The 14,702-nt window shown below is 41.9% G+C and overlaps 1 protein-coding gene across 1 annotated transcript in view; it reads right to left on the bottom strand.

Moving 5' to 3' along the window:
- The window catches only part of LRIG3 (leucine rich repeats and immunoglobulin like domains 3), a 52,839-nt gene that overhangs the window by 18,831 nt on the left and 19,306 nt on the right, over positions 1-14,702 (bottom strand). The window contains exons 4-6 of the mRNA XM_069584788.1: positions 2,032-2,163; positions 1,405-1,548; positions 233-376 (exon numbers count right to left, since the gene is read on the bottom strand). Of these exons, the coding sequence (XP_069440889.1) occupies positions 233-376; positions 1,405-1,548; positions 2,032-2,163 (420 nt within the window). The remainder of the gene's footprint in view (positions 1-232; positions 377-1,404; positions 1,549-2,031; positions 2,164-14,702) is intronic.

The raw sequence follows: 14,702 nt of genomic DNA, 5'->3' as shown, positions 1-14,702 counted from the left end.
AACCTATTACATATGCCTACTGAAGTGTGTAGCTTCTGTTATACAGAGAGATCACCAGAAAATACTATGCTTCTACATTCCCAGTCACAACATCGGAAACAAATCTAAATATTAAATTATAAGATTATCAATGATGAGGCTATAACACAGGATTTCAAAGAAAAGCTGCTGAATGCTTTCTGAGCATTTCAGGATCATACTGCCTGAGCAGGAACTGACCATCCACACTTACAAGATTTCCATGTTGCTCAGCCCCCAGAAAGCTCCATCCATAAGTCTTGTCACTCCATTTCTTTGCATTTTCAGAGACTTCAGAGCACCAAGCCCTTGGAAAGTGAGCCCATCTACGTTTTTAATCTTGTTTCGGTTGAGTTCACTGCATTGGATGTTAAACAGTTAGCTTATATGACAAATTCTGGAGATAGTAATGAAATGTGACATTACGACAATACAGTTAAACTAGCCTGCATTAAATTACAGAAGATATTTTAAATTTCTAAACATTTTCATTGAGAAGAATTTTGATTTATTAGCAGTGAACAAATTCCCTTCCAACACATGGGATGCATCTTCAGAACGATAAAACATGGACACCAGACTGCACTTGAGTTTCTAAACTGTTGTCCATTCACTACAGAACTAAACATATTAATATTGGTTTTTAAAAGTTATCCAGAATGGGAGTACTGAATATCATGTTAAAACACGAGGTCTATTCAGGAGCAGGATCGTCAAGCTTATCCTGTTCAGCTGCTTACAAAAGTTGATTCCCGTCTGTCACGATTTGCCCTGTGTTTAATACTTTCTCTTTGAGGCAGTCATTCTTAATCTTGTTGGCACCCTGGAATTACCTGGGGAGTTTTAAGAAATTATGGAAGCCTGGATCCTACTCCCAGAGGTTCTAATGTAACTGGTGTAGGGTGTGGCCTGGGCACTGGTATTTTTAAAAGCTCCCCAAGTGTCTGTAATGTGCAGCCAAGGCTGAAAACCACTATATTGGAGAAGCCTGTTCAGAGGGCTCCACCGTTATTAATGAGACAGTTCTTTATAGCTCGTTAGCTACCAGGGCCCCTGCAGTCAGGTGCTGGTATTATCCTCGCCCTCTGCAGCTCCGTGGAGAGAGAGTCACATCTTCACTGCCATCATGATGTCTTTGTATGGAGGTTGTTTAATGACTACACTCTCCACTCTCAGAACACCCAACTTGCCTTCGCAGGCAGAAGACTGCACTGGGTGATTTCTAAGGCTCTTTCTGATTCAGATTCTACACCTCCAGCTCTCAGAAGAAAGGTAGCTGCATCCTTGCTTCTAAACTCCTTCTGCCACGTGGTGGCATTTAGGGGAGGAGATGCCAAGGGTTTAGAGGAGGTGAGGACACCATATCTAAGAGAACATTTTACTTACAGGTGTTGCAGTTGGGGCAGTTTAAACATCTTGGGCGGAAGAGCTGAGATTCGGTTCCTGTTCAGCTTCAACACCAGGAGTGTGCTAGCCAAATTGTCAAAATACCCGGGTTCCATGGACGTGACTCGGTTGCTGTTGATATACCTGTTGAAAGTCTGAAGCTGAGTTTCTCTTCGGGAAGTTAAAGTGCATGTGTTCTCTGTATAAAAACACTTGTTCAGAGGGCTGAGCCATTATTTGTTACAATGGACATTAAAATAATTAACTCTTTAGGTTGCTGAAGGCCAATATCGACTATGATTCACATATTTCTAGGGAAAGACTGATTAAAACATTTGAAGATTACAAACATCTGTTAGAGACGCTTATCTAATTTTTGTGAAATTCATTTATTAATAAAACACACCAGCGGCTTACTTTCAATTAATTTTTTAAAGAAGCACTTGGTTCCTCTATAGTAGTCAAAGGAGATCTCATTTTTCTGCAGTCCAGAAGTGTAAGAAGTAAATGAGGACGGTGGTTAAAAAAAGTCTCTATCTGGTCTCTATCATAAAAGTTGTTTCTTTTTTAATATAGCACAATATTTTCATCATAGGTGAAAATTTTGTTAAAAACAACTTGACTTACAGATACTTGAGTTGTAGGGGTGGAAGTGCAGTTTTAAGTTCTGAAATATTATTGCCACTCAGGTCCAAAGTTTCAAGGGACTGAAATTGTCTCAGATGTTCAGGTAATATTTCCACAATTTTGTTTCCAGCTCTGGATTTAAAGAATGGCACAGATAACAGGATGAATGGTACAACAATCTGAAAGGTGAAAAATACTATTTCTAACTTGTTCTTCACAAATATGGAAAACTGACTGCTCTAAAGAGGACTTTTAAAACAGCAACTCTTCAGTCACTTCAATGTTTCACTAAATAATAGATCATAAAGTTAGAAATATGAAAAACATTCCTATATAAATCTGGGCATGTTTAACAGCTATGGTTATCTAAATGCAATGCACTTAAACTGATTTTTTTCTGTTATTTTGTTAATGGTCTTTCTTCCTTATCGTTTTATGAAATGAGATGTGAAATGACTAGCACGAAGTTGTCACTCTGGACACTAGTCTGTTAGCTTCCTATTAATCCATCTCTACTTCTTTTCTTGAAAAGCATACATACTATAAGTACAAATGAACTTAAAATACTCATTAGATTGGGCTTTTTAAAAGCCATCACGGACAAATTTCTTTTTCTTTAAGAAACAACAAGTTTCAAAGCATTGCTGTATTCTTCAAAACCAGTGGACATACTCCAAGGTTTTGAATATTACAAAAGTATTAGTTAAGAGCACGCCAGTCTAAACAAACCCTGGGAACAAGATTTTTAAAAAGCTTGACACTGTCTTAAACACCAGATCATGGTGTCCAATATGGAAGCCACACAGCTACTATAGCTCTTTACATTTAAATTAAAATTAAATGTTAAAGTTCAGCTCCTTAGTCACAGTAGCCACATGTCAGGTCCTGAATAACCACATTTGCCTGGTATCAGTCAAATGGATCACTACACATACAGAACATCCCCACTATCATGGAAAGTTCTTCTGACGATCACTACACTAGACCACAAATGAAAAAAACAAACATAAACAAGACAGAGGCCAAGTACAAAGCTATTAAAAGGTCATCAATACAACAGTTTTCAAGGGGGAGATTCAACATCAAATGACAATCTTGCTAGAAAACAGGAACCAAATTGATGTGCAAAAATCATCTTAACTGTCGTATCAGACCAGGCAGCTTGGGCTTCTTAGATTATCTACTAGGCAAGAGAAAAAAAAATGTCAAGGGAGAGAGGCTTGGATGATGGCAGAGTGTACTTAAAAAGAAGGGTCTTTCTTCACAGCCCAAGGACAATGAAACAATCTGAAGGCTCCAAGTGGAACTTCGTATGTCATATAAGTCACGTGCTGCCATTCCAAAGCATTCAGTTCAGTTCAGTTGCACAGTCACGTCCGACTCTTTGCGACCCCATGGACTGCAGCATGACAGGCCTCCCTGTCCATCACCAACTCCTGGAGTTTACTCAAATTCATGTCCATTAAGTCAGTGATGCCATCCAACCATCTTATCCTCTGTTGTCCCCTTCTCCTTCTGCCGTCAATTCTTCCCAGCATCAGTGTCTTTCCAAATGAGTCAGTTCTTTGCATCAGGTGGCCAAAGTATTAGAGTTTCAGCTTCAGCATCAGTCCTTCCAATGAATATTCAGGACTGATTTCCTTTGGGATTGACTGAATCTCCTTGTAGTCCAAGGAACTCTCAAGAGTCTTCTCCAACACCACAGTTCAAAAGCATCAATTCTTTGTGGCTCAGCTTTCTTTATAGTCCAATTCTCACATCCATACATGACTACTGGAAAATCCACAGATCTGACGATGGACCTTTGTTGGCAAAGTAATGTCTCTGGTTTTTAATATGCTGTCTGGATTGGTCACAGCTTTTTTCCAAGGAACAAGCATCTTTTAATTTCAGGCTGTAGTCACCATCTGCAGTGATTTTGAAGCCCCCGAAAATAAAGTTTCTCACTGTTTCCACTGTTTTTCCATCTATCTGCCATGAAGTGATGGGACCAGATGCCATGATCTTAGCTTTCTGAATGTTGAGTTTTAAGCCAGCTTTTTCACTCTCCTCTTTCACTTTCATCAAGAAGCTCTTTAGTTCCTCTTTCCTTTCTGCCATAAGGGTGGTGTCATCTGCGTATCTCTAGACATAGTCTTAGGTAAAACTCACTTAAGAGGAAAATTTAGAAATGAGATTGTATGTGTATCTTTGTTACTAATAGCCACATTCATAGAGTGCTTTGGTTTCATTAATATATTTCTGACCAGAGGATTCTTGCAAATACTAATGCCCGTGGCCAGAGATTTGTTAATACTGAAACACTTCACTCAATAATGTTCAGGTAACAAAAGATGCATTAAAACGTTTCTGGGTCTGTAAGTTGTTAAGTTCTTTTGCATTATTATGACTCATGTGCCTCTCACCACAGGAGCACCTCTCGTGTATTTCCACAGAATCCTCTGCTGCATCTGACACAGCACTTTTTATGCTGTTGGTCTCTTCTGCCGTACTGTGAGCTCCTTTGAAACTGTGTCTCTACCCCTCAGTTCTGGAATGTGCATGGGTGCGTGCTAAGTCGCTTCAGTCCTGTCCAACTCTTTGAGATCCTATGGACTGCAGCTCACCAGGCTCCTCTGTCCATGGGAATGTCCACGCAAGAATACTGCAGTGGGTTGCCACGCCCTCCTCTTTAGGGGATCTTCCCAACCCAGAGATCGAACCTGCGTCTCTTACATCTGTGTTGGCAGGCAGGATGGGAAGCCCATTTTAGAATATATAAGGAATCTAGTAACACTGCTGCTGCTAAGTTGCTTCAGTCGTGTCTGACTCTGTGCAACCCAATGAAGGGCAGCCCACCAGGCTCCCCCGTCCCTGGGATTCTCCAGGCAAGAACACTGGAGTAGGTTGCCATTTCCCTCTCTAATGCATGAAAGTTAAAAGTGAAAGTGAAGTCACTCAGTCGTGTCCGACTCTTTGTGACACCGTGGACTGCAGCTACCAGGCTCCTCTGTCCATGGGATTTTCCAGGCAAGAGTACTGGAGTGGGGTGCCATTGCCTTCTCTGAGGACATATTAAAAGCCAAGACCTATGCTAGACATTTTTCATATATTATGCCATTTAATCATAACAGCATCTCTCTGGTATTTAAATTAGGAAACTGTAGCTTTTAACCTATTAAGCCTAAGCTCTCCCACCTCGCAGAATAACTCCCTATTGGTCCCATAGCACTCCCTGAAGGCTGTTTCATTGAATACAAACATATTTTGGTATGAAAGTGCTTACATGAAGATGTACCTCCAGAAGGGCCTGCAACTTCTCACACTTGCAAAAATGCTGAACTACTGATTCCAAACTCCCCTGGGGGTGCACACCAGCTCACTGAGCCAACATCATGCCAACACTGTGTGCCCAGTCACTCAGCTGTGTCAGATTCTTTGAGACCCTGTGGACTGTAGCCTGCCAGTCTCCTCTGTCCCTATGATTCTCCAGGCAAGAATGCTGGAGTGGGCTGCCATTTCCTTTTCCAATGCCAATATTAAGGAGGCCCTAAAAATGGGGTTTCACCTCAGGTGGATTAAGAGGAACCCAGGAGTTTGCATGTTTGGCACCCAACAGAGTAGAAGGCCAGCTTCCCAAATACCTGCAAATGCCAGGTGCTGCTTTTCCCAGTAAGGGGAGAAAACAGGCCATATATTTTAAATCTATTCCAATAACAAAGAACTAACAAAACTCTCAAAACATTCTTGAAAAACCTCCATGTGTTACCTCTAAGGACTGTCAGGGAATTGTCTTTTCTAACCCATGTCATCTGAAAATCTAATGCCATTTTTAAGATAATCCTACATAAGGCAACAAGCATGGGTGATTTATATCCTAATAGCTGAACTCTGTGAAAATAGTAAGGTTCAGCAAAAGGCGGGGGGATTAGCAGTCCCATGTGTAAGTTACAATTATCAAGCTCCTGAGATACCCATAAAGTCTTAACAGACTTTGTTTAGAGTTAAGTCAGCCACGACCTCTGATTCTGACCATTTCCCGCATCTGGAACCATCATCACGTAAACCCCTTGATCTAGCTGTGAGGTACAGGGTAAGGCAAGTGAGACAATTAGTCAGTTTCCACGTCCCGGAGATGGATTCAGTCCAACAAACAAGCCACAGGGCCACAGGGTCAGGGTGTGTGGGTTTAAAAAAAACCACATTTCGGAGGACAAAAATGTTCTCTTAAATGCATTTAGCCCAACTGTTTGCATTACCAGGATGTCCCCTCCACCAAACAGCATAGTAACCCTGAAGCACCCCCTCTCATCTCCTTCCCTCCCTGTCTGGTATGTAGGCACTGCCTCCCATCCAACTCTGCATCTGGTTTTGGTCCCCAGTTTGTCTGGGGGTAGCTAGCAGAGCTACGCTTCTATTTAACCAGAAGAAATAGCCACAGGTTCGCAATAAATGGAGCAAACCAGTAACTGGTGGGAGGGAGAGGGAGACTCACAGGTGTCTATCACATTGCTCAGAGAAGGCTGCAGGTTAGATAACAGGCCACACAATCTTTGGTTTGTGTATTCGTTTGTTTATAAGGTAATTATGAACAAGGTATTAAAACTGCCAATTACTTGAGTGACGAATAAAATTTTCCTTGCAGTTAAAGCGTGCTCCGGCCAAAGCCGGCAATTTCCTGAGCTGCACACCTCCTAAATTGCAGTGTGAAAGTGCTCAGTTATAAATGGAGCCTGTACAGTGCGTCTTTGTCAGTGCTAGGTCCCAGTACAAAAATCCCTCACAACTGCCAGGATAATGGGCCCTGTATCACAAGATTTTAACTCTGTTCTAATGGAACTGAATTAAATCCAAATACCAGTTTCATATTAGCTCTCAGATTAACTGACAAATAACCACCTGATATGTACGAGTTTAAAAAAAACAAACAAACTTGTTCTCTACCAAACAAGAAGGGTTTTTTTAAAAAGACAACCCCATTAAAAAAATGAGTTTAAAAAATTTTTAATCACTTAAAACCCTCAAAATAAATGTATTTATTTATAACAGAGTGGGGTCACAACCACTTTTAGGAGACAAAGATTCAATTCAACTCCAAGTTTTAATTTTTCTCCAAATATGGATAAATGCCAAAATTGATGAACACATTAAAAGCACTGCAGCTAAATAATATTTCTGGCAGAAGATGTCCAATCTTTTAACAAATAACAAAACTGTGTATCTTTTTCCATTGCTTAATGTGGAAATGCCATCCTTCCATTGTTCAAAAACCTGTGCTCTTAGCAATGGAAGGCATCTCAGCCTTGTGCAAATCCTTCTTAAGGACCACGAATATTTTGGTTATTTATGCTTGTTGATAGTACAAGGCGTTCCTTGGTCACATCATTGCTGAGGTCAAGTATAATCAGTCCCTTGTGGACAAATACAGACTTGGGGGCTGGGTCAGCTGGAATGCAGATGGTGGCCTTAGGCTGCTGAGGCCATGGGAAAAACAGGAGGCCCAGGTATTTCAGCCTTGGCTTCTCAGGTCCAACAATAATGGTTTCACTTTGTCGCCAACTTCGTTTTTCAGCCTACTTTGCCAAATACCTTTAAGCAGAACCAAACCCAACTTACCACTTTTATATGGTGGTATTTACTCTGAGTGTGCTGATGGCCTGACAGGGAACAAGAATGGATGTCATCCCTGACCTCACAGCACTGAAATTCTAGTTGGGGGAATAGGCTGGCAAGAGGAAGCAGCCACCACAGGGACACGTGAAGACCAAAGGACAGACTCCTACAAAGCGCTGGGAGGGGTGTGGCCACCAGCAAACCTCCCCTGGCAAAGGGGAGGCTAGTGTTCTGAACAGAAGCAAGGGACCTAGAGACTGTCAGCAGAGTGGAGTAGCCAGAAAGAGAAACATAAATAGCGTATATTAATGCATGTAAGCGGGCAAAACAGAGTCACAGACACAGAGAACAAACATGGGCACCCAAGGGGAAGGGGAGGTGGAACAAACTGGGAGACTGGCTTGACATATTTACAGCATTATGCATAAAACAGATGACTAACGATAACCTACTGTGTAGCGCAGGGAACCCTACTCAGTGCTCTGTGGTGACCTCAATGGGAAGGAAATCCAAATGGGAGGGCCTATATGTATACGTACAGCTGATCCACTTTGCTGTATGGTAGAAACCAACTCAACACTGCATACTCCAATAAAAACTACTTTAAAATAAAATATAAACAAAAGGCAATATTAAAAAAGTGAGAGCAAGGCAAAGCTTTTTCCCTCTTAAAGAAATGGAAGAAAGCCTTGATGGTGGGAGGTCCTGAGTGGAGACGGGAGAAACAGGAAGCACAAGAGTGAGGAGCTGGGAGGAGATGAGAGAAGGTCAAGTGGGACCCTGTAAACCGTGTTAGTCATTTGGCCTTTATCTCAAGATTGCTCATGTAGGGGGGGAGGACAGAGGATTTCATATGGCTGACAACATCAGACGGACATGTTGGGAAGGCTACTCTGGCAGCAGTGGGGAGAAAGACAGGGTTGGGGGCAGGCAGGAGGTGCAGAGGAGGGATGGTGGGGAACAGCGACGGGACGGTCTGCCTGGACACCCATTTTGTGGGGGATAGCCCCATTCTTCCCCTGGTTTGCAGGGCCCAGGCTGTGCTTTCTCCTCCCCTGACATATGGGTTCAGGTTTCAAGCTCTGCAGCCTCTGGACACTGGGACCCAGTTCCCCTCCACGTGACTCGCTGCCCGTGTGTTGTCTTGGGTATACAAGAATCCTCAGGGGGGGTCCCCTTTGAAAGCAGACTAGGGCCCCCTCTTGCTCAGATGTGAGATGCCACTGACCAGAGTAGTCCAGTTCTGGCATTTCCATGTCTGCAATCCCTAGGAACATGGCAAAATATGTAATTCTCATGTGTGAGAAATGTGTCTGTTTGTTCTCATACTCTGAACCCTGCGAAGAATGCAAAGGTGAGGAAAAGTGTTAGTCACTCAGTTGTGTCTGACTCTTTTGAGACTCTCTGGATTGTAGCCCACCAGGCTCCTCTGTCCATGGGATTTTCCAGGCAAGAATACTGGAGGGGATTACCACTTCCTTCTCCAGATGATCTTCCCAACCCGGGGATTGAACCTGTGTCTCCCATGCTGGCAGGCGGATTCTTAAGCACTGAGCCACCTGGGAAGCCCTCATGCAGTCTTACGCGGATATAAACTGTGTTAGTTTATTTCCAAAGTTGGAGAGGAGAGTCCCAGAGTGGAAGACTCTTTGTGAGGAACCAGAATATCAAGTTCTATCACACTGGAATTCCTGAAACCAATTAAACTGTAGCTTCTTGGAGAAGAAGAGATATCTGTCAATGGTCTCAACTGTCTCCTGCCTGTTGGACAACATAGAGGCAGCTGAGTGTTCTGCAGTTTGTTGTGTAGAGTCATGCAGGCTTGGCTGTTTAGAGAAGGTATGCACAGGTGGCATTTTCCTTTGAGAGAGGGTTTGTGCAGTGAAATTTAACTTGAAAGCTTTTTTTTTTTTAACATGCTGCAATGCCCTTTTCTTAGAATACATTACTTTGGCCACATCCACGGTTATTGCAGCCAACAAATTGCTGAGTCCATGGTCATTCCATACAACCAGGGAGCAAGCACGTTAGCTCTACGAACGGGGACAATCGGCCAGGCCCCAAGGAAATGCCGACTGCTCTATGTAACCTGTAAGTCACCAGTTTAACACCATTTATAAAGGTATTACAAGTTGTAAAAGAAAACATTACATTTGCAAATACATTAAAGGTCATTTGTATTTCCAAAAATAACCTCTCTTTTCTCCCTATCCCCACAAAACAAAACAAAACAAAACAAAAACAAAAAAAGCTTCCTTGAAAACTACCTTGCCTGGAATAACTAACCCCGTAATATTAGGCTTCTTTTAGCAAAGAGACTTGGCAAGCAAAGAACCTCTCCCGTGCAGATAAAAATAAACTGTCTCTGCTCATCTTTTTTCTAAAAAGATAATTAAGAAGTTTCATTAAAAGAACACATGTTTAGACTGGTCCACTGGGTCCTGTAGCATCAAAGGATAAAGCCAATTGAGGAAGCTTCTGCAAGGAGACAGATTCCTGATGAATCATTAGTGATCTGTAAGGAGCACAGAATCTATTCTTTCAGCTAAAAGCCAGTTCAACAGAAAAATATAATTATCTTTGGGATCAAGAACACGATAAAGATGCCCACAAAGTTTTAATACAGAGATCCTCCAATAATCAGGGCCCGGGTGGCTCCAATGGTAAAGAATCTGCCTGCAGTGCAGATCTGGGCTCAGTCCCTGGGTTGGGAAGATCCCCTGGAAGAGGAAATGGCAACCTCCTCCAGTATTCTTGCCTGGAGAATTTCATGGACAGAGGAGCCCTGGCAGGCTGTATGTAGTTCATGGGGTCACAAGAGTTGGACAGGACTAAGCAACTAACACTTTCACTTTCACAAGCATGAAAAAAGAATATAGGTAGAAAATGCCCTTGTGCCACACACAAAACAATCCTTTTTTTGATCCCCCAAATATACATTCTATTCAGTCCTTTCATGTAAACAAAGTTTGAGGACAGGTCCTAGAAGACACCAGGATCCTAAACAAGATACTTACTGAACAATTGTTTGAATTTGAAATAATTGAATTATATATGATAAAAATTAACTCTAATAAATTAAAATTTTTTCCCCTACCTCTCTTTTGAGGCAGGGACTTCCACAGTCATTTTCACAGGTCAGACCACTGCTGTGACTAATCTGTGAGTTTAAGTCTTCCCACAAGCTTGTGGTTTACTTGTGATAGAAGAAAATCTCTGATTCATCTTTGGTTCTCAAACTCAGAATTAAATAAATGGGTTCAAGACCATGAAGTGACCAAATAAATCGATCAGTCTTAAAACTCTAGATCAAGCTTTAGATTGGCCAGTAAGGATGTACCTAAACTGTGGTTCAAGATGCATATGTACATCAGAAAGCAGCATCACCACTACAGCTTCCAGCCAGAAAAAGTAAACATACACTGGGGCTGCACACGTCAATCAACCTGCCAAAACCAGAGTCTCTTTGAAGCAGCAGTTCATACGACAGTTCCCCAGCAAGGAGATTTTGATTCTGTTCCCACTCGAGTGCCTTGATCTACCATACTGTGTGAACTGATTTTCTCACTGTCAGTGGGAGGAAATGGAAGGAAAAGTCCTCTTCCAGCTCTAAGGAGATGTGGACTGGGATGACAAATTCTGCAAATGACCAGATTTGCTACAGAGGCTTCACACAACCATCCTATAAAACCATAGCCTCTTACAGAACCTGGTCTCACTTTAGCAGGGGACTTCTTTCCTGTGGGAGTCCCACTGTGTGGTTGCCCAGTCTTTCTTGGTTTATTCTCATTTTCCTGGAGTATATCCTTCACCAGCTTTCTAAAAAATTAAGTGTAGAGACATTTTCTTTTTTCATACTTGGTAATGTCTTTATTGACAGCTGCGTGTGGACAGAGTTGAGACGAGGAATCCTGTTCCTTAGGATTCTGCAGACTGTTTTACTCCGTCACAACACTCAAGGATGTGAAGTCTGGGGAGCAGAAGAAACGCTGCTTCTCAACAGCAGTGTTTCTTAAACTGCAGCAGGCATCAGAACTGGGGCAGAGGCCTGCTGAGGTACTGACTGTTGAGCCCCACACTCAGTGTTTCTGTTAGTAGGTCTGAGGGTGACCTGAGAATCTGCATTTCTACCAAGTTCCCAGGTGACACTGATGCTGTGAGGTTCACACTGGGAGGACCACTGCTCATCCTTACAGGTGACCTGCTTTGCATTTTAATTTTCCTCCTCTCAGAGCTTCTCCTTAATCATGATATTCTAAAATAGCACAGTAAGATTCCCTCCCTATATGTCATTTTTAAAATTTCATTTGTGGGGACTCAGTATGGTCTCTCAAGTTAGAAATGTGTGTTCTTTGGCTCTGGGAAATTTTTTTGTCTCTTTGATAATTTCCTCTTTTCTATTTCCACAGATGTCTCTTTGTGAACTCTAATTATATAGATTTCCTAGTTGATCCTCTAAGTTTCTTATTTTTTCCTCTCCTGTTTTCCATCTTTTTGTCTTTTGGTTCTTCTTTTAGAAAGGTTTTCAACCTTCTTCCAACATTTCTATTATCTTTTTAAAGTGTCTGTTTTACTTACTTTTTAAAAAATAATTCCCATTTCCTCCTCAGTTTCAGTCTGTTACTGCATTTAACTTTTAAGAGTCCCGTTCTTCTTTTCTGAAATATTTATTATTATTTACCACACTTTTCTTGTTTAGTGGATATAACATGTTCTCTCTTCTTTCTAGAGATACAGGTTGTTTCAAAGTTCCCATCTCCCTCCACTGTCCCTGGTTCCCTTTTCCCATGTATTTCAGACCCTGACTCTATTTATAGGAATTCTATCAATGATTACTATGTATAAAGTAGATAACTAATGAGAACCTACCGCATACCTCAGGGAACTCTACTCAATGTTCTGTGATGACCTAAATGGGAAGGAAATCCGAAAGGGAGGGGATATATGTATACATATAGCTGATTCACTGTGCTGCATCACAGAAACTAATACCACATTGTAGAGCAACTATACTCCAATAAAAATTAATAATAATAAAAAAAAGCCAGGGATCACTGGCTATCTGCTCATATTTAGAGAAAAGCAGCCCCCAAAAGCTGGCTGAGCAGGGTGTTTCACAATGGATCCACACACATCCGTCTGATAGCTCAAGCCCTCCAGCCTCAAGGTTGGTGAAATAAGCCTGATGGCTAGTCTATAGGAAGGTGAACAGAAACATAACCTGAGAGGACTGTCACCCTCATATCCAGACTGGACTTAACTTCCCTGATTGCAGAAGATGCTATCCTCAAGCCTCACCCCTAGCCCCAGCTGGGCCTGTGCCTCATATCCCCAAGAAGTTTTTTCAAATCTCTAGAAAGTAAACTTCCAGTTTTCTGCCTCCGTTAAAGGAAGGGCAGTCACTTGGCTTTAAGTTCTGGAGGGGGAATCTGGAGGTCCATTTCACCAATCCCCCATTTTCAGTCCTATCCTGCATCCCTTTCTTGATCGGCTTTGAATTCCTGAAGCATTCAGAGAAGCATTTTTGCAGCAAGAAAAGTGTTTATTTTGGGATCCACTCTCACTAAGCCATTTGCAATTCGTGCTCTTGCTTGAAAAATTGTTGTGGCATCTTTTGTTTGGACTGTCTCCCCTCCTGTTTGTCTTTATTCCTGTCTGTGTGCACTTTAGTCCTTTATTTTCATTTTAAGGGGGTTCTTGATTAGAACAGAGTGAAGCAAAAGTGCTCAGTCCACTAGGCCTTATAGGATGTCTTCAATAGGCATCTATCTGATCAGTGAATAAAACCAGCTTTTCTCTAAAAAACAAAATAAAACCTTCCTTCATAAAAGTTACTGTAATTGTTTTAGCAAAACATCATTCAACTTAGATATTCTAACAAAAACATTAGCCTATGTAAATTTTACCTTAAGATGATACTATGAACCAGAAAACATGGCATCATTATTCTGAACGTCAAATTAATAAAGAGCTATCATACAGAGGATTCATCCTGTATGAACACATCAGGCTAAATGAAAGTCATTTTATTGTTTCTGATACGGTCCACAGACCAATGGACTAGGAACATCACAGAATGTTTTGGTTTAATAAAGTACTTAACTTGTCCTTGTGAGCAAGAGAAAGTACACATGGTGGTGATGATCCTATAGGCAAGTGACTTCACACGCTGAGTCTTTTAGCCACAGACTGGCACGGACCTTTGGGGAAGACGCTAAGTGGCTGCTGCTAAGTCTGCTGTCCATGTGTGTATGAATACAGATAGAGATGTCAATAATCATGTGTCATGATCTCAAGCCTCTCAACAGACTAAAATGATAGTCTAGAAGAAACTAGAGAAATTAAGCTGGGGAAAGGCAGTGTTTCAAACTTTTAATCAAACATTTATAAAGGCCTACTTGGAGGCAGTTCTTAGAACAATGACAATAAACTTGGGGATCTTGGCTGACCACAACTCAATATGCGCCAACAATACATCACAGTCCTTAAAAAGCTAATTTAATCTTACACTTCATTACCATCCCATATTCTGGTCAAGAGACACAGCCCACCATATTCTGCACTAGGCCACACCTCAGTTATTTTGCTCTGAGCACTGGGTTTTAGCGTCGTCCTGGAGGATGAGTGTGAGGGGAAGGCTTCCAGGGTCTAGATCTGCACTATCAGCACACCAGCCACAGGCCACGTGCGGCTCTTTAAATAAAATGTAAAGTTCCACTCCTCAGTCACACCAGCCACATTTCACACGTGCCATCTCCACGTGTGCAGCAGCAGGGACACGTGGAGGCCACACGGTGGTGGACCACACACGTTTCCATTTTCACAGAAAGCACTCCTGCGCTGCACTGGTCTAGACCCCTTGTCATCTAGAAAATGGGAATTGGAACTTGTGCTGGAAGAGCAAGCTTTAAGCAGCCCTGATAAGTTAAGACTTGTAAGTGCTTGAACGCAGAAAATAGACTGGAGTTGTTCTCCCCAGTGCACAGAACTAGGAGTAGAGGAAGAAGCTGTTGAGAGAAAGAGCCCAGCTTAACAAATAAAGATTCCCAACAATTAAAACTATTCCTAATGGAATGGCT

Source organism: Ovis canadensis, chromosome 3, assembly GCF_042477335.2.
Source record: "Ovis canadensis isolate MfBH-ARS-UI-01 breed Bighorn chromosome 3, ARS-UI_OviCan_v2, whole genome shotgun sequence".
NCBI lineage: Eukaryota > Metazoa > Chordata > Mammalia > Artiodactyla > Bovidae > Ovis > Ovis canadensis.
Note: the sequence above shows the minus strand (reverse complement) of the source record. Positions and strands in the feature narration are given on the sequence as shown.